Raw genomic sequence first — 19,335 nt, forward strand, 5'->3', positions numbered from 1 at the left:
GCTGCTTTTTTTCCCTTGCGTTTTTCTCTTCTTCCCACGTTCTCTCTCTTCACTGCCTTCGTCCCCGCTCTATTTCACTTCAGCCTTTCACTCTTGCTTCCTTCCAATGAGGACGGAGCTGCGGGAGAAAGGCCGCTATAGAGGATCGCTGTGGAGAGCTGCTGCTGTGCTTTGACATCTGAGCTCTGTGGAAAACGATCTCAATACAATTCTGAAAAACGCGACTCTCCGAACGCCAGCCGAACAAGTCTCCACAGCCGAAGCGCTGTGTCTCTTTTCAGCTGGCGATAAACCTTTCCTCGATCCTTTGCGGACTTGTAAAACTGTTCCTGATCAGAATAAAAAACGCTCACGCTAATACACAAGCACCCGTGTCTCGCCAAAGCTGACAAATAAACAGACGGACAAGCCGCACTGCACGTGTGAACAGGGGAATGAGCGAGCGAGCGGGGATAGGGCGCCTCCTGCGCTTAAAAGCTTACAGCACCTGGTATTCCCAGGCGGTCTCCCATCCAAGTACTAACCAGGCCCATCCCTGTTTAGCTTCCGAGATCAGACGAGATCAGGCGTGCTCAAGGGGGTGTGGCCGTAAGCGAGAGCAAGGCTCGCTGGCACCCTTCTTATTGAGAGGACAGCTCCGTCACCTCTTTTACGACGCTGCTTTTTTTCCCTTGCGTTTTTCTCTTCTTCCCACGTTCTCTCTCTTCACTGCCTTCGTCCCCGCTCTATTTCACTTCAGCCTTTCACTCTTGCTTCCTTCCAATGAGGACGGAGCTGCGGGAGAAAGGGCGCTATAGAGGATCGCTGTGGAGAGCTGCTGCTGTGCTTTGACATCTGAGCTCTCTGGAAAACGATCTCAATACAATTCTGAAAAACGCGTCTCTCCGAACGCCAGCCGAACAAGTCTCCAAACCGAAGCGCTGTGTCTCTTTTCAGCTGGCGATAAACCTTTCCTCGATCCTTTGCGGACTTGTTAAACTGTTCCTGATCAGAATAAAAAACGCTCACGCTAATACACAAGCACCCGTGTCTCGCCAAAGCTGACAAATAAACAGACGGACATGCCGCACTGCACGTGTGAACAGGGGAATGAGCGAGCGAGCGGGGATAGGGCGCCTCCTGCGCTTAAAAGCTTACAGCACCTGGTATTCCCAGGCGGTCTCCCATCCAAGTACTAACCAGGCCCATCCCTGTTTAGCTTCCGAGATTAGACGAGATCAGGCGTGCTCAAGGGAGTGTGGCCGTAAGCAAGAGCAAGGCTCGCTGGCACCCTTCTTATTGAGAGGACAGCTCCGTCACCTCTTTTACGACGCTGCTTTTTTTCCCTTGCGTTTTTCTCTTCTTCCCACGTTCTCTCTCTTCACTGCCTTCGTTCCCGCTCCATTTCACTTCAGCCTTTCACTCTTGCTTCCTTCCAATGAGGACGGAGCTGCGGGAGAAAGGGCGCTATAGAGGATCGCTGTGGAGAGCTGCTGCTGTGCTTTGACATCTGAGCTCTGTGGAAAACGATCTCAATACAATTCTGAAAAACGCGACTCTCCGAACGCCAGCCGAACAAGTCTCCACAGCCGAAGCGCTGTGTCTCTTTTCAGCTGGCGATAAACCTTTCCTCGATCCTTTGCGGACTTGTAAAACTGTTCCTGATCAGAATAAAAAACGCTCACGCTAATACACAAGCACCCGTGTCTCGCCAAAGCTGACAAATAAACAGACGGACAAGCCGCACTGCACGTGTGAACAGGGGAATGAGCGAGCGAGCGGGGATAGGGCGCCTCCTGCGCTTAAAAGCTTACAGCACCTGGTATTCCCAGGCGGTCTCCCATCCAAGTACTAACCAGGCCCATCCCTGTTTAGCTTCCGAGATCAGACGAGATCAGGCGTGCTCAAGGGGGTGTGGCCGTAAGCGAGAGCAAGGCTCGCTGGCACCCTTCTTATTGAGAGGACAGCTCCGTCACCTCTTTTACGACGCTGCTTTTTTTCCCTTGCGTTTTTCTCTTCTTCCCACGTTCTCTCTCTTCACTGCCTTCGTCCCCGCTCTATTTCACTTCAGCCTTTCACTCTTGCTTCCTTCCAATGAGGACGGAGCTGCGGGAGAAAGGGCGCTATAGAGGATCGCTGTGGAGAGCTGCTGCTGTGCTTTGACATCTGAGCTCTCTGGAAAACGATCTCAATACAATTCTGAAAAACGCGTCTCTCCGAACGCCAGCCGAACAAGTCTCCAAACCGAAGCGCTGTGTCTCTTTTCAGCTGGCGATAAACCTTTCCTCGATCCTTTGCGGACTTGTAAAACTGTTCCTGATCAGAATAAAAAACGCTCACGCTAATACACAAGCACCCGTGTCTCGCCAAAGCTGACAAATAAACAGACGGACATGCCGCACTGCACGTGTGAACAGGGGAATGAGCGAGCGAGCGGGGATAGGGCGCCTCCTGCGCTTAAAAGCTTACAGCACCTGGTATTCCCAGGCGGTCTCCCATCCAAGTACTAACCAGGCCCATCCCTGTTTAGCTTCCGAGATTAGACGAGATCAGGCGTGCTCAAGGGAGTGTGGCCGTAAGCAAGAGCAAGGCTCGCTGGCACCCTTCTTATTGAGAGGACAGCTCCGTCACCTCTTTTACGACGCTGCTTTTTTTCCCTTGCGTTTTTCTCTTCTTCCCACGTTCTCTCTCTTCACTGCCTTCGTTCCCGCTCCATTTCACTTCAGCCTTTCACTCTTGCTTCCTTCCAATGAGGACGGAGCTGCGGGAGAAAGGGCGCTATAGAGGATCGCTGTGGAGAGCTGCTGCTGTGCTTTGACATCTGAGCTCTGTGGAAAACGATCTCAATACAATTCTGAAAAACGCGACTCTCCGAACGCCAGCCGAACAAGTCTCCACAGCCGAAGCGCTGTGTCTCTTTTCAGCTGGCGATAAACCTTTCCTCGATCCTTTGCGGACTTGTAAAACTGTTCCTGATCAGAATAAAAAACGCTCACGCTAATACACAAGCACCCGTGTCTCGCCAAAGCTGACAAATAAACAGACGGACAAGCCGCACTGCACGTGTGAACAGGGGAATGAGCGAGCGAGCGGGGATAGGGCGCCTCCTGCGCTTAAAAGCTTACAGCACCTGGTATTCCCAGGCGGTCTCCCATCCAAGTACTAACCAGGCCCATCCCTGTTTAGCTTCAGAGATCAGACGAGATCAGGCGTGCTCAAGGGGGTGTGGCCGTAAGCGAGAGCAGGGCTCGCTGGCACCCTTCTTATTGAGAGGACAGCTCCGTCACCTCTTTTACGACGCTGCTTTTTTTCCCTTGCGTTTTTCTCTTCTTCCCACGTTCTCTCTCTTCACTGCCTTCGTCCCCGCTCTATTTCACTTCAGCCTTTCACTCTTGCTTCCTTCCAATGAGGACGGAGCTGCGGGAGAAAGGGCGCTATAGAGGATCGCTGTGGAGAGCTGCTGCTGTGCTTTGACATCTGAGCTCTGTGGAAAACGATCTCAATACAATTCTGAAAAACGCGACTCTCCGAACGCCAGCCTAACAAGTCTCCACAGCCGAAGCGCTGTGTCTCTTTTCAGCTGGCGATAAACCTTTCCTCGATCCTTTGCGGACTTGTAAAACTGTTCCTGATCAGAATAAAAAACGCTCACGCTAATACACAAGCACCCGTGTCTCGCCAAAGCTGACAAATAAACAGACGGACAAGCCGCACTGCACGTGTGAACAGGGGAATGAGCGAGCGAGCGGGGATAGGGCGCCTCCTGCGCTTAAAAGCTTACAGCACCTGGTATTCCCAGGCGGTCTCCCATCCAAGTACTAACCAGGCCCATCCCTGTTTAGCTTCCGAGATCAGACGAGATCAGGCGTGCTCAAGGGGGTGTGGCCGTAAGCGATACCAAAGCTCGCTGGCACCCTTCTTATTGAGAGGACAGCTCCGTCACCTCTTTTACGACGCTGCTTTTTTTCCCTTGCGTTTTTCTCTTCTTCCCACGTTCTCTCTCTTCACTGCCTTCGTCCCCGCTCTATTTCACTTCAGCCTTTCACTCTTGCTTCCTTCCAATGAGGACGGAGCTGCGGGAGAAAGGGCGCTATAGAGGATCGCTGTGGAGAGCTGCTGCTGTGCTTTGACATCTGAGCTCTGTGGAAAACGATCTCAATACAATTCTGAAAAACGCGACTCTCCGAACGCCAGCCGAACAAGTCTCCACAGCCGAAGCGCTGTGTCTCTTTTCAGCTGGCGATAAACCTTTCTTCGATCCTTTGCGGACTTGTAAAACTGTTCCTGATCAGAATAAAAAACGCTCACGCTAATACACAAGCACCCGTGTCTCGCCAAAGCTGACAAATAAACAGACGGACAAGCCGCACTGCACGTGTGAACAGGGGAATGAGCGAGCGAGCGGGGATAGGGCGCCTCCTGCGCTTAAAAGCTTACAGCACCTGGTATTCCCAGGCGGTCTCCCATCCAAGTACTAACCAGGCCCATCCCTGTTTAGCTTCCGAGATCAGACGAGATCAGGCGTGCTCAAGGGGGTGTGGGCGTAAGCGAGAGCAAGGCTCGCTGGCACCCTTCTTATTGAGAGGACAGCTCCGTCACCTCTTTTACGACGCTGCTTTTTTTCCCTTGTGTTTTTCTCTTCTTCCCACGTTCTCTCTCTTCACTGCCTTCGTCCCCGCTCTATTTCACTTCAGCCTTTCACTCTTGCTTCCTTCCAATGAGGACGGAGCTGCGGGAGAAAGGGCGCTATAGAGGATTGCTGTGGAGAGCTGCTGCTGTGCTTTGACATCTGAGCTCTGTGGAAAACGATCTCAATACAATTCTGAAAAACGCGACTCTCCGAACGCCAGCCGAACAAGTCTCCACAGCCGAAGCGCTGTGTCTCTTTTCAGCTGGCGATAAACCTTTCTTCGATCCTTTGCGGACTTGTAAAACTGTTCCTGATCAGAATAAAAAACGCTCACGCTAATACACAAGCACCCGTGTCTCGCCAAAGCTGACAAATAAACAGACGGACAAGCCGCACTGCACGTGTGAACAGGGGAATGAGCGAGCGAGCGGGGATAGGGCGCCTCCTTCGCTTAAAAGCTTACAGCACCTGGTATTCCCAGGCGGTCTCCCATCCAAGTACTAACCAGGCCCATCCCTGTTTAGCTTCCGAAATCAGACAAGATCAGGCGTGCTCAAGGGGGTGTGGCCGTAAACAAGAGCAAGGCTCGCTGGCACCCCTCTTATTGAGAGGACAGCTCCGTCACCTCTTTTACGACGCTGCTTTTTTTCCCTTGCGTTTTTCTCTTCTTCCCACGTTCTCTCTCTTCACTGCCTTCGTCCCCGCTCTATTTCACTTCAGCCTTTCACTCTTGCTTCCTTCCAATGAGGACGGAGCTGCGGGAGAAAGGGGGCTATAGAGGATCGCTGTGGAGAGCTGCTGCTGTGCTTTGACATCTGAGCTCTGTGGAAAACGATCTCAATACAATTCTGAAAAACGCGACTCTCCGAACGCCAGCCGAACAAGTCTCCACAGCCGAAGCGCTGTGTCTCTTTTCAGCTGGCGATAAACCTTTCCTCGATCCTTTGCTGACTTGTAAAACTGTTCCTGATCAGAATAAAAAACGCTCACGCTAATACACAAGCACCCGTGTCTCGCCAAAGCTGACAAATAAACAGACGGACAAGCCGCACTGCACGTGTGAACAGGGGAATGAGCGAGCGAGCGGGGATAGGGCGCCTCCTGCGCTTAAAAGCTTACAGCACCTGGTATTCCCAGGCGGTCTCCCATCCAAGTACTAACCAGGCCCATCCCTGTTTAGCTTCCAAGATCAGATGAGATCAGGCGTGGTCAAGGGGGTGTGGCCGTAAGCGAGAGCAAGGCTCGCTGGCACCCTTCTTATTGAGAGGACAGCTCCGTCACCTCTTTTACGACGCTGCTTTTTTTCCCTTGCGTTTTTCTCTTCTTCCCACGTTCTCTCTCTTCACTGCCTTCGTCCCCGCTCTATTTCACTTCAGCCTTTCACTTTTGCTTCCTTCCAATGAGGACGGAGCTGCGGGAGAAAGGGCGCTATAGAGGATCGCTGTGGAGAGCTGCTGCTGTGCTTTGACATCTGAGCTCTGTGGAAAACGATCTCAATACAATTCTGAAAAACGCGACTCTCCGAACGCCAGCCGAACAAGTCTCCACAGCCGAAGCGCTGTGTCTCTTTTCAGCTGGCGATAAACCTTTCCTCGATCCTTTGCGGACTTGTAAAACTGTTCCTGATCAGAATAAAAAACGCTCACGCTAATACACAAGCACCCGTGTCTCGCCAAAGCTGACAAATAGACGGACAAGCCGCACTGCACGTGTGAACAGGGGAATGAGCGAGCAAGCGGGGATAGGGCGCCTCCTGCGCTTAAAAGCTTACAGCACCTGGTATTCCCAGGCGGTCTCCCATCCAAGTACTAACCAGGCCCATCCCTGTTTAGCTTCCGAGATCAAACGAGATCAGGCGTGCTCAAGGGGGTGTGGCCGTAAGCGCGAGCAAGGCTCGCTGGCACCCTTCTTATTGAGAGGACAGCTCCGTCACCTCTTTTTCGACGCTGCTTTTTTTCCCTTGCGTTTTTCTCTTCTTCCCACGTTCTCTCTCTTCACTGCCTTCGTCCCTGCTCTATTTCACTTCAGCCTTTCACTCTTGCTTCCTTCCAATGAGGACGGAGCTGCGGGAGAAAGGGCGCTATAGAGGATCGCTGTGGAGAGCTGCTGCTGTGCTTTGACATCTGAGCTCTGTGGAAAACGATCTCAATACAATTCTGAAAAACGCGACTCTCCGAACGCCAGCCGAACAAGTCTCCACAGCCGAAGCGCTGTGTCTCTTTTCAGCTGGCGATAAACCTTTCCTCGATCCTTTGCGGACTTGTAAAACTGTTCCTGATCAGAATAAAAAACGCTCACGCTAATACACAAGCACCCGTGTCTCGCCAAAGCTGAGAAATAAACAGACGGACAAGCCGCACTGCACGTGTGAACAGGGGAATGAGCGAGCGAGCGGGGATAGGGCGCCTCCTGCGCTTAAAAGCTTACAGCACCTGGTAGTCCCAGGCGGTCTCCCATCCAAGTACTAACCAGGCCCATCCCTGTTTAGCTTCCAAGATCAGATGAGATCAGGCGTGCTCAAGGGGGTGTGGCCGTAAGCGAGAGCAAGGCTCGCTGGCACCCTTCTTATTGAGAGGACAGCTCCGTCACCACTTTTACGACGCTGTTTTTTTTACCGGGGTAAAGTTAGCTCGAAGTTCGAAAACGATTTTGGCACGCCTGTAGCGCTTTCACGAAACCTCTTAGAATTGCGAGAATGCTTGTTTTGTGTATAAAATACATTGTGGATGCTTTCTCAGCCTTTACTTTTTCGTTTTTATGACATTTTTTTGACCAAGCACGAATATTCTTTTGTCCATATCTTCGCAATGGAAGCACAGAACGCCGTCAAACCAAATGCATTTTAAAGACCACGACTTGTGGATATTTCCACACTCTTTACATCAAACTATCAGTGAGCTAATTATCTTTTTTTAAACCTCCGGTTTTTCATCGATGCGTAATTACGCACGAACTGGAACCCGGGGGACCGCTGTGTGCACACGTTCACAACGCGAGAAATACTGTTCAAATCGCTTCGTGCGAAAAACCCGTATATGACCATAGGAAGCAGAACAGCGCAGTCTCCCATTACCCAGACTGTAAGCACGGGAATAAAGCTTTGTTTGACTTCTGAAACCCTTCCTTTACGTCCTGTTTTCATTCAGGTAAGGGTCAACTATATTGAAAATACTACTGACAGCAGGAAGATTAAAATATTCTTTACTCAGCATCTTATTAAAAACAGCTCCCATGATGTTCAAACCGATTTTTTACACAGAACACTGACACAGCTTTGCATTCTGAATCTCTTTTTCTCATGCTTTTATTTAATATGGCACAATGCACTGGGATAGGGGTATTCTGTTCACAAACCAATAGCATTTAAACCACAGCACCCACAATGCTGCAAGTGTTTTGCACACTAAGCGGGTCCTCTGACTTTTCCCAGCTTTATTTTGGGTTGTGGAACCTTTCTTTATATTTTTTAGGATTTTCTGAAGATAACACTACAGGTGGGATGGGTGGGTTGTCTTCATGGCTCAATAGCATTTCAAATACAGCACCCACACTGCTGAAACCAAGTGTTTTACACACCAGACAGGCCCCCGAACCTCATACAACCTTACTGTGGCTGTGGCCCCTGTCTTTATTTTGTAATGAGTTTCTGAAGATAACACTACAGGTAATACACTGGGACAGGTGGGTCGTCTTCATGGCTCAATAGCATTTCAAATACAGCACCCACTCTGCTGAAACCAAGTGTTTTACACACCAGACAGGCCCCCGAACCTCATACAACCTTACTGTAGCTGTGGCCCCTGTCTTTATTTTGTAATGAGTTTCTGAAGATAACACTACAGGTAATACACTGGGACAGGTGGGTCGTCTTCATGGCTCAATAGCATTTCAAATACAGCACCCACTCTGCTGAAACCAAGTGTTTTACACACCAGACAGGCCCCCAAACCTCATACAACCTTACTGTAGCTGTGGCCCCTTTCTTTAATTTTTTATGATTTTCTGAAGATTACACTACAGGTAATACACTGGGACGGGTGGGTCGTCTTCATGGCTCAATAGCATTTCAAATACAGCACCCACTCTGCTGAAACCAAGTGTTTTACACACCAGACAGGCCCCCGAACCTCATACAACCTTACTGTAGCTGTGGCCCCTGTCTTTATTTTGTAATGAGTTTCTGAAGATAACACTACAGGTAATACACTGGGACAGGTGGGTCGTCTTCATGGCTCAATAGCATTTCAAATACAGCACCCACTCTGCTGAAACCAAGTGTTTTACACACCAGACAGGCCCCCAAACCTCATACAACCTTACTGTAGCTGTGGCCCCTTTCTTTATTTTTTTATGATTTTCTGAAGATTACACTACAGGTAATACACTGGGACGGGTGGGTCGTCTTCATGGCTCAATAGCATTTCAAATACAGCACCCACTCTGCTGAAACCAAGTGTTTTACACACCAGACAGGCCCCCGAACCTCATACAACCTTACTGTGGCTGTGGCCCCTGTCTTTATTTTGTAATGAGTTTCTGAAGATAACACTACAGGTAATACACTGGGATAGGGGGGTGCTATTCATGAGTCAAAAGCTTCATCACAACATCTGAAAATTTTAGATTTTACATTCTTTTTATTTCCCATGTTTCGTTTAGTTTTTTCCTAATTTCACATTTTAAATAAGCTATATCTGTAATCACAATGAAGGTGTGGTATGCAGTCTTGATGATGTGACTGTGTAACCATCAGGCACGAAGGAGAGAAAAACAAAAAACTCCAAAGGAGAAAAAAAATCTCTGGGGGTCCAAGGCCTGATGGTTGACCTCCCCTCCAGGTCCTGGTTGTGTATGACAAATAGTTACTAGAAACAGTTCACATGCACAACCATGCAGATTGACACGGTGAATTCTATTTCATATATTATGTGAGACTAGATGTTAATGTTGAGTGTGTCCCATCCACTGGGTTGAGCAGTACAGGATCTTGAGTTTTGTAGGCTGGGTTCCTTGCTTCAGAAATCCAGGAGGATCCCTTGTCATGGGGGACGGAGCTCAATATCAACCAAAGGCACCGAAGAGAGAACAGTGGCAGGCATGGTGTGGAGAAAAAAAAAGGGTTAGACACAGAAAAAACAATTGCAACGTGGTTGTCTACTTTCCCACTTGATATCTATGTTTCTGCACCTCCTAAAGAATTAGATCACTTGGGATAAAGAAGACTACAGAGACGATGTAGAAGACTACAGCATTGTTAAATATGCTTGTAGGTATGGGGCATCCTTAAAAAGGTCTGACATATATTTCCACAATTTAGGGGCTGTGTGCCTAAATGCTCTGCTACGTGCTTGCTATTGTTAACATAATCTGTTCATTGATCTAGACAGCATCCTACAACTACCTTAACCTTACTGTAAGAAAAGTATCACTTTGGTGTCTAGGCTGTTCTTTTTCATGAGTCTCCACTCCTGGAGATGTACATGGTACGATATTGAAAGCCAGTGGGGTTCGGACTTCGATGATGCAATTGTGTTTTATTGTTCCGGTTAGAATCCTTTTAGCACTGTGCCCTGTCTAAAGGTAGATAGAGTACTGTTTTGGAAACCTAATAAAAAGGAATCACCCTAGATACACTTCTATTTGATAGAAGCCATTTTTCTTTGATCTTTCTCACAACGGAGTGGAATTTCTTGATTAATCTATCTTACTAGGATGGATACAATTTTATCTGGAAATCTTTCACATAAATCATGTCATGGTGACATACTGTCGTTTTACATTTCTTTGCACTACTACAGTGATGTTAACAGTGTGTAGTGATCATATTTAAAAGGGACTGTGTTGTGTCATGATTAACTTTTTTACTGTTTTCATACAGACTTTGTTTGGTTTCTGGCAATAGATAACAAATGGTTTCTAGTGATTTTGTGTTCTAGTGTTTTTCATTATTGTTTGGCAAAGTGTACGAAAGTTTACTCTTACCCAAGATAAAATTTTTGGGGGGATATTGAAACTTGTACTTACGTGTCTTTTGGAGGTGAATTCTGCTGAGAACACGTTGACAGTCTACTTGAGTTTCCAGCATGTCTTTTATGTAATGCTCGGGAGTAGGGGGTGGATGCTCACTCATCAACAGTGCCTGAAATATAAAACCGTAAGAAGGGTTACGAACTGCAAAGGATCCAAGGAGTATAAATGGGTCACAAATCAAGATCTAGGTATTTGCACAATTTGCCAGATCTCTCTTAATCAAACTCCTTTTTTCTTACTTTGTGTTTTTACAGCAAGACGTTATATTGTTTCTGTGCTAAATGGCAAGCTCTTTTAGGTGTTCATGGTTGTGTCTTTGTTTCTATACTATTGGAAAGAAACCTAGTAAGTGATTTGATGCATCCATGTCTAATCATTAATCTGACACAGTAATTCTATCTGTGAGATGCCTGTGTCATGTAATAAATTGCACAGATTATCAGTAATCTTTTATGTGTGCCTTCTTTGGTGTGTTTTTTGAAAAGTTATCTCTAATTTATAGAACCATTAATGCCAGAAGACAAGCCTGCAATCCAAACTTCTTAACAATAACAAACAATTATAACGTCCACTGAAATATGTCATCCTACTGTATGTTTCTGCTGAATCTAAAACTACATGTCCTGCTTAAAAAACCCTTTCATAGTGATAGTTTGCATGCAGAGCATACTCACCAAACTGGGGTTGGCAAAATGTACATATCCATGTTACTTCATTCTTTGCGCTTTCATACTCTTCTTTTGAGATGCACAATTCATGGAACCAGTTTTCACAACTGTCACACTGAATCTACACGGACAGTAAACCTTATATCAGTTCAGCTATCACCTTTCACTGGCATGTTTTGTTATTATGTGCTTACATTACACATACAGATAGAGATGATGTTCACTTACCCAGTTTGTCTGCCGCACTGGTGTTTCTCCACACATCAGGCACATGTCCTGGAGAGGAGCTATAATAAACATGCCAAATAGACTGATTTTTCCAATGTTATCTACAGATCATTGTTGCATAATTGAAGACAGTTTGATAGAGACCTTTTCGTATGCACTTTCCTGATTAGGTGTTCTACTGCTTCTTAAACCGCACATTGTCATGTCTCAGAATACTCCTGTCAACACCTGTTACCCTTTTTTGCGTCAGCGTGTGTTGCTATGATTTTAAGGGGGCACATGATAACACAGCTATCATGTTTCAGTTTGCTTTGCTTCACTATGGGCAATTTAGACCCACACTTTTCCCAGACAATGGTTGTGTCAACCACGACGAAGGCCAAAGTGTCATTGAATTTTAACTGTGTGAAATGTGATTTAATTAACTTTTCATCACTGTGTTATATAGTACAAAAAGAATACCCAAATGAGTTCTGCATATAAATAAATTGAGAATCTTTTTCATCCAGACTTGTTACAGAGAGAGAACATGCTTCAGGAAAATAATATACACCAAGAAACGTAGGCAATGAGGATCAAATGGTACAATACCTGAAGCCTCAAGAATTCTGATTGACAGGTCTTCCCGCAACTTTCTCATTTCTTTGGCACTGCTGTTTATTTCGATATATGTTGGAATATCCGGGAAATTGTTAATGATGTCTGCGCCCATCTAACAGACAAAAGTTTGTTTCAATTATTTCCCTAAAAATCTCTCATACAATAGTTTTAAGTCCAAAATTTCGGCATGGAAAGGTTATGCTGACCTGCATCACAAAGACCCCACAGCTTGAGGCATCTGCTTGCCTGGTGTGACCAATCACGCTTGGGTGCCAGTTGATATTCAACCAGTCTTCTTTTCCTAGGACATTCCTTCGCATCTTAAAAAAGTCCCTGTGAATCAAAACAATAGGTTATTGATAAATGAGGAAATATTTGTCATGCTGAACTTGAACCTGAAATGTATGTGTGCCCCTGCAGAATTTCACCACGAAACTAATGCTTGATTTCTTACCTGAACCTTTTTGCCGCTGCAGTGGAGTCTCCCATCTCATCACTCCCCATAGGGTCGACCACAAAGACTTTCTGGGATGGAGCATACAGATACTGCAAGAAACAAAGGGCCCATCATCAGACATGAAGTTGCATTTAATGTGGGGCCAGACACACAGGCAGTTTCAGGAGTTTTATGTTGTTTAAACAAAGGTTTTTAATATTTGAATATTTTATATATATAATATTTATATTTATATATTATTTAACATTTAATATTTTGCAAACCTCGGCAAAGACAGTCAGGAAATGACCTAACAGTACTTTTTTTCCTACATGACACTTTGACTTGTTTGGTTGTCTGTTCATTACACAGCAGTATTCACAATAATAATTTAGGAAAAGTGCACTGTCACCATTGCCTTGGACACTCACTATCAATGTCCACCTTTTTTAACAGGAGAGGAACACATACATTGTGACTTTGTAATTTTTTTAGATGCAACAAGGATAATCACTTGAACTGTAATGGTTCCAGGTGTAATTATAAACCTACGCTGTTTTGGATTACCTGCACCACACTTACCAACAATTTCCAGTGGACACCAGTGTTAAAAAAGCTAATAATGGCTTCATAGTTTTCAAAGTTGACCTGTAATGAAAAGAATGACAAGATTAGTACAACAGGCTGCCTCACAGGGATGGTGTGCTACCTTTGAATTTTGATTTCTGACTATAAAGGTAGTTTCTTTAGGCAGCACCATGGGCACAGTTGTGACCTGTTTTGATTGCTTGTAGCTCTCCTTGTTTCTCTATTGATAAAACAATCATCAGTTAGTGAAAAACCATGTTTGCCCCCTCACTAATGTAATCCATCAACATTTGTGTTTGATGTCCTTACCTTGGACAAACGTTGTCTAGCCATGCGCTCTCTATTCCCACTCATGATTACACCAGTTGTGTAGTGGTTCATTAGGAAAACCTTCTTCCCCAAGTCCATGGATTCTTTCACTACTTGAAAGTAACACTCAATGGTCTTATGGAAAAAGCAAACACAATTGAAGAAGATGTGATTTCACGCACTCACACACATTTGATTACACAAAAGCTCAGAAACCTTAACAAATGCATGCAATCAAACACTTTCATCTTACCTCGCCTATGAGCCACTCATCTGGTTTCAGAGACACAAACTCCGAGTGTCTGAGAATATATGTGTCTGCACTGTGCATGGATGGCAAAACTGCAACCACTAATTCACTCGGATTGATGTTCCAAAGGGCGTGTACATAAAAAAGATTTACCAAGCCAAAAGCATACACAAGAGATCACTGGACCTAACATAATGAAAATTGAGATTACACACCACAAGTATAACACAAGTATGTCAACAAGTATAACAAGTTAGAGAGAAACGACAAAGAACACCTACAGTAGTAGAAGATGACATTCATAAGCTCTGAAAAAGAAGTGAATGTCCACACAGAGAAATATTTGAAATACAAATCCTACCTTCTTTTTGAAATCTGTTTTCTCTTTTATAAGTTTTGAGATGGGGCGTGCATCACAGTGTGGTGTGATCACTTCAGCCATGCCCACGGCAGCTTGCTTGGGTGACACTTTCCTTTCTTCTTTGTGCTGCCATTCTTTATATTCTGTGGTTCCTGCTTTCCCCTGCTGTACTTGCAGGCCGTTGCTGTCATCTGGCGATTTTTCATTTGTTTCAATATTTCTATTGCTAACTTTTTTTTCCTGTGTTCTCATTTTTTTGGGGATTGGAATTTTCTGTGGTGCGCTGTAGAATTTATTTTTTGTTTCTTTGCCTACACCTGGTGCTCTCTTTGCCCATTGTTCCTGTGCATGTTCATGACGTGTCTTAGTGGTGATCAATGGAGCCGTCAAAACCTTTTTGGGGAGAGCATTTTGGATTATATGTTCTCTGTACCGGCCTTGGAGGGATTGTCTCATTATCGTAATAAACTCTGCTGGCCTCAGTTTCCTCCTGTGCTGAAGTATTGAATGCTTGACAATGCCAAACCAGGTCTCAACATGACAATTAGTGGCTCTTGTTTGTGCTACCTCTGACATTGATATGTCTTTTTTGCTGTCTGAAGCATATCTTGCCAGGTCACCCAACAAAATTCCACTCCACAGTGGAAATAGTGCCATGTATCTTTGCAACAGAAATCTTATTATGTCTTCACAGAAATAGGGGTTCACATTGTGTTGTGTCCCATAGTCATCATGTCCTTGAGCTGATATGCTGTCTTCATAAATACCTTTGAACTCCACAGCGAAAGGAGAGCGGCCCAGGCTGCCTCTCATTTTTGGGTACAGTACCTCATCTGTGTCTTTGACTTCTGCTTCCTTTTCCATCTGGTCTGGTGTGGTTGTTTGAGAAATGTAAGCGTTAAGGAGGCAGACACTAGATTGGACTTCATTTGTGAACCTCCTGCTTGAGAGTACAATACACATGTGTTTGAAAACATTTCTGGCGACACTCAAAGTTGTGCTGTTTTGCAGGATGGCAAAGGAAAATGTTGCAAAGTCTCGCAGTCCTTTGTCTGTTGTTTTTTTACTAATTGCTTGAGAGACAGCCTTTATGACATGGGCAGAGCAAAGGTGCAGAACAGTGAACATCTGAAGTTCTGTGTACTTAAGTTTGCCTTGGCAGACTTTCATTGCACGATTTAAGTATGCATGGATGGTGTCCCCATTGAAGGCAAAAAGAACACTGTGAATCAGGGCCCAGCTGTAGTCAGTTTCTACATGCTGCACTCTCTTGGTAGTACATGTTGAGATGTCAAACATGAATTTCCGTAGCCAACGTTCTATACTGACAATGGTGTGGTCAGTTGTCAACATTTCAGACACTGGTAATGGAGGCTTTCTTTTTCCACCTCCAGGTAACGTAAGACTGTAGTACAAAATTCTTTTGTTCTCCGATGGAATTTTTCTGACTACCCCTCCTGTTGCATCCAGGTAAAGGCTGACTTTCTCCTTCATCTTTAGATGGGCAATAAGAATTCGCATACTCTGTTCTGTGTAAAGATAGGCAGCAAATGTGTCTAACTGCAAAATCTGTATATATCCTGGGAAATGGACAATGTCGAAGTCGCATGCTTTCATATATTTTTGTGCCATATGTAATTCAAACACTGGATCATAGTGAATGCGTTTACTGTTCCTGAACTCTGATGAAATGACTTTCAGGACATTCTGTGTTAGTGGTTTAGATAAATTGCCTGCTGCAATTTCGGCAAGCGGTGTTCTGCTCAGGTTCCTGTAGTACACATTGCTGATTCCTTTTGTGAGGGCACGGGCAATCTTTCGACGATAAGGCTGACGTGCTTGTCGAAATTTTGTTTCCCTTTTACTGTGCTGTATTTGCCCTGCTCGTACAACATCAATTGTGATGTCATCATTGCCCATTGGTTTGTGTCTTGTTGTCATAATGTATTTTACATTGCAGGACCTGAAGGTACAGACTGCTTTTATCATCAGAAAGTTTTTTTTTTTTCTGCTGTTCTCTTTCCTGATGTATTGGTATTTGAAGGCTATTGGGCAACAAGGATTTATCTTCCTGAACTCGTTATATAAGATCTGGGTCCATGGTCATCTTAGTTTAGATGTACCTTTTAGAGGTGCTATTTTTCTCCATTGTTCAGCCTTTAAACATACTTGGAAAGTTTTAGGCACAGACATAATCTTTCTTAATCCCCTTTTATCCTGAGGTGATGTCCCAGATGAGCTTGCCCCCTGGGAATATTCACTGTGCTCTTCAGGCTTTTTTTCTGATTCTACACAGATTTTTTCCCCCTCTAACATGTCACCACTGTCTGTGCTGCCGTGTGCTGCCCATGCATCTTCTGTATCTTCTGATGAACTTCTGAGCTCTGTGTTGCCTTCCAAACTATGTCCCTCACTTTGACTTGAAATATTGACTATAGATTGTGTACTGTCATCTGGTTTGGAATCCCTACCAATACTCTCCTCTTTCTGCGCCCTAAGCACTTTGGTTCTTAGTTGTTTTCTATCTTCATGCCAAATCACTGATAACCATTTCTTGTTGCTGGGGCATTCCTCTCCAAGGAGTCTGTTTGACAGTGTTGACCACATACTGTCATTCCACCTAATTTTTTTTTCGAGTTTAGAAAACTTCAGAAATTCGTTGATCACATTCCCTACTCCACCAGCCCTTGACCACAGGTCTGGCCTTCTACTCCTCTGTCCTCCTTTAACATGTGACATTGCCAGCAATCTGAAAAATAGAGAACATATCTGAATGGACTGGAAACATAATTGAAATTCAATGCCCAATGGATGTTAATAGTGTAGGAGCGCAACAGATGTACAAGTCCATTAAATGGTTTTAGTTCTGTGTTTAATTTTACGGGCCCTATATTTTGATATAGCATCAATCACAAAACAGCATTCTGTCACTGTCACAACCACCAGCTAGCGGAGAATAACTCACAAAAGAACTAACCACTACCAGCAGCGGGTTAATTATAACAAGCACCGCCGCACGTGTTAATCCATCAGCACACACTCTACTGTGCGGCAAGCAGCACAATTTTAACCATCCAAACCCTCGGTATTGAGTCTTCTCTTTGAGAGCTCTACCTCGCGTTTACTCTAAATCTCGCTTACTGGTTACTGATCTCCCTTTTGCCTCTCGACCTTGGGCCTTGCCTTCTGTTTCGGATTGTTTGCTTCTCTCTGTACTTCCTGGATTTTGATCTACCTTTCGCCGATCGACTATGATCTTGCCTGACGTTTCGGATTGTTCTCTTGTCTCAATAACTACTTGCTCCTGCGTCTGCACAGGATCTGCATACCTTTTCACTGAGGATTCCTGGCAGCCACCACATAAAAAAAAACTAGAAAAGAAGTATGTGTTTCTTTTAAAAAAATGTTTTTAAAGAAGTCAACATATCTGGGTTGTGTTTGCAAGATTTTTAAAAATTGCAAAGTTTTTGTGGGTATGATTGTAAAAAATCAAATCATAACTGAAGAAGGCTCCATGGTCAAAACATTGTGTTTTCTTTCTTCTCTTTTCAGCATGGAATAAATCTGATTACTGTATTGACCATATACATTTTCTTGCATTAGGACTTCATATTCTGCATACCTCAGCTTGCTCTCCATGAGACACACAGACAGGGAGAAAAGCTGGGAGTCAGAGCACAGGGTCTGCCATTGTACAGCACCCCTGGAGCAGCTGGGATTAAAGGCCTTACTCAGGGGCTCAACAGAGTAGGATTCCTCTGTCAACCATGGGATGTGAACCAGCAACCTTCCAGCCACCGGTGCAGATCCTGAGCCACAGAGCCACTCCTCCGCCTATTGTGCCAATTCTTTAAAATTTGTCCAAAAAGATGCAATTTTGAAAAAAAAAAACTGTTGTAAATAACATCAGTGGCTATTGAAAAGTACATAGAAAAAAAGAGACAAGTTAATAAACTTGGAATGACTACTTACAGCTCTGGAAAGATCGAAGATAGTGTTTCAGGTTGTTGTCCTTTAATTGATCCTCAACCAAAACAGAAATCCTCAACAGTCGAACAAGTCCATGTGATGAAAACCCTTATGCTCTTTAAATGGTTTTTAATGGATTGTGCATCTGTACTTAATTTTTTTCCACTCATAAGCTTTTGGATGAGAGATTCTGACCACTGTATAAGATCAGAAGCAACAGAAAAAACAGGCCTCTTTTCTGCTTATTTAACACACTCCTAATGCAAACAACACATTATGAATACAATGGAAAGGTTGCACCCAATGGGATCAAGCAGCTTAAAACATATGTTCTGGGGACAGGAAAGTTGTTATAGAGATAAATGGTATTCATGAAACAAATTATGTAGCAAAAAACTTTGCCAAAAGTCACAACCCATTTAACATATGTCTGACAGGTTAAATGAGTTTGATATCTCTTAGGTTTGAAATGCACTCCAACGGCTGTATGATGCAAGCTCAAGAGTCAAAAGAACAGTAGTGAACTACAGTTCTTACAATTATAACAAGCAGCCGTGTGCTCTTGTGAATGATCTACATCATACACCCTTACAGACTTGGAAGTTTGCACAGTTTGTAGTCTTTCTAATTCAAAATTGGTTAAGTGTGAAATAGACGGAATGGTTTAAATAACCAGACAAAACAAATAGTAACAAACATTCCTTACCTTGGTCTTACATGGCACAGTTTGTTTATTTCAGGCTTTACTTTTTACTTTTAAATCCCTTCTAAACGAAACATGTCCCATAACTCCCTATGTACAGGGTGAGGCCTATTTATAATTTAACTTAATCTTTAAGTTGTTAATTCCTTACAGGAGCAAGCAGCTTGGAGCATGCGTTCTCAGCACTCCACGTGCCACATAGAGAAAGGAAAACTTTTTAATGGTGTTCATGTACATTACAGCTACATGAGTTAAGCTTTTGAAGGCTGATTTGTAGAGAGGTAAAAACAAATTAAACTGGTTCATGACAGTTCAAGAGAAAATTTTTATATTAAACTCTCTCTCAGATATCAGAGTATGCCAGTTTGACTGCTGTAAAAGTATTAAAAAAATAACAATACCTCTTGGTTATATTATATTGCGAAACCCAAGTGTAACTAATATTTAACAAGTAATAGTTTAATTCCATGCTGAAAAGAGAAGAAAGAAAACAAAGTTTCGGCCATGGAGCCTTCTTCAACTGTAACCCTTGAAGAAGGCTCCACAGCCAAAATGTTGTGTTTTCTTTCTTCTCTTTTCAGCAT

The 19,335-nt window shown here is 44.4% G+C and overlaps 1 protein-coding gene, 7 non-coding genes and 4 pseudogenes across 8 annotated transcripts; all 12 read right to left on the bottom strand.

The window, feature by feature from the left end:
- Positions 1–475: 475 nt before the first annotated feature.
- Positions 476–594, bottom strand: LOC138244720 (5S ribosomal RNA). The gene has a single exon (XR_011193335.1). It is a non-coding gene; the product is annotated as a 5S ribosomal RNA (ribosomal RNA).
- Positions 595–1,130: 536 nt separating this feature from the next.
- On the bottom strand, positions 1,131–1,249 carry LOC138217983 (5S ribosomal RNA; annotated as a pseudogene).
- A 537-nt stretch (positions 1,250–1,786) lies between these two features.
- On the bottom strand, positions 1,787–1,905 carry LOC138244721 (5S ribosomal RNA). The gene has a single exon (XR_011193336.1). It is a non-coding gene; the product is annotated as a 5S ribosomal RNA (ribosomal RNA).
- A 536-nt stretch (positions 1,906–2,441) lies between these two features.
- On the bottom strand, positions 2,442–2,560 carry LOC138217984 (5S ribosomal RNA; annotated as a pseudogene).
- Positions 2,561–3,097: 537 nt separating this feature from the next.
- Positions 3,098–3,216, bottom strand: LOC138244971 (5S ribosomal RNA). The gene has a single exon (XR_011193588.1). It is a non-coding gene; the product is annotated as a 5S ribosomal RNA (ribosomal RNA).
- Positions 3,217–3,753: 537 nt separating this feature from the next.
- On the bottom strand, positions 3,754–3,872 carry LOC138244722 (5S ribosomal RNA). Its single transcript, XR_011193337.1, has one exon. It is a non-coding gene; the product is annotated as a 5S ribosomal RNA (ribosomal RNA).
- A 537-nt stretch (positions 3,873–4,409) lies between these two features.
- On the bottom strand, positions 4,410–4,528 carry LOC138217284 (5S ribosomal RNA). The gene has a single exon (XR_011180996.1). It is a non-coding gene; the product is annotated as a 5S ribosomal RNA (ribosomal RNA).
- Positions 4,529–5,065: 537 nt separating this feature from the next.
- Positions 5,066–5,184, bottom strand: LOC138218244 (5S ribosomal RNA; annotated as a pseudogene).
- Positions 5,185–5,721: 537 nt separating this feature from the next.
- Positions 5,722–5,840, bottom strand: LOC138245460 (5S ribosomal RNA). The gene has a single exon (XR_011194070.1). It is a non-coding gene; the product is annotated as a 5S ribosomal RNA (ribosomal RNA).
- A 533-nt stretch (positions 5,841–6,373) lies between these two features.
- Positions 6,374–6,492, bottom strand: LOC138244933 (5S ribosomal RNA). Its single transcript, XR_011193549.1, has one exon. It is a non-coding gene; the product is annotated as a 5S ribosomal RNA (ribosomal RNA).
- A 537-nt stretch (positions 6,493–7,029) lies between these two features.
- LOC138218036 (5S ribosomal RNA) lies at positions 7,030–7,148 on the bottom strand (annotated as a pseudogene).
- Positions 7,149–10,678: 3,530 nt separating this feature from the next.
- Positions 10,679–13,513, bottom strand: LOC138242353 (uncharacterized). The gene is made up of 8 exons (XM_069197853.1): positions 13,469–13,513; positions 13,154–13,219; positions 12,590–12,681; positions 12,342–12,468; positions 12,127–12,247; positions 11,536–11,594; positions 11,314–11,428; positions 10,679–10,748 (listed from the first exon to the last, which is right to left on the bottom strand). The coding sequence occupies exons 1-8, from the start codon at positions 13,511–13,513 to the stop codon at positions 10,732–10,734; spliced, it is 642 nt and encodes a 213-aa protein (XP_069053954.1). The 3' UTR covers positions 10,679–10,731.
- Between the last annotated feature and the right edge of the window lie 5,822 nt (positions 13,514–19,335).

The sequence above is a fragment of the Lepisosteus oculatus genome, chromosome 14, assembly GCF_040954835.1.
Source record: "Lepisosteus oculatus isolate fLepOcu1 chromosome 14, fLepOcu1.hap2, whole genome shotgun sequence".
Lineage (NCBI taxonomy): Eukaryota > Metazoa > Chordata > Actinopteri > Semionotiformes > Lepisosteidae > Lepisosteus > Lepisosteus oculatus.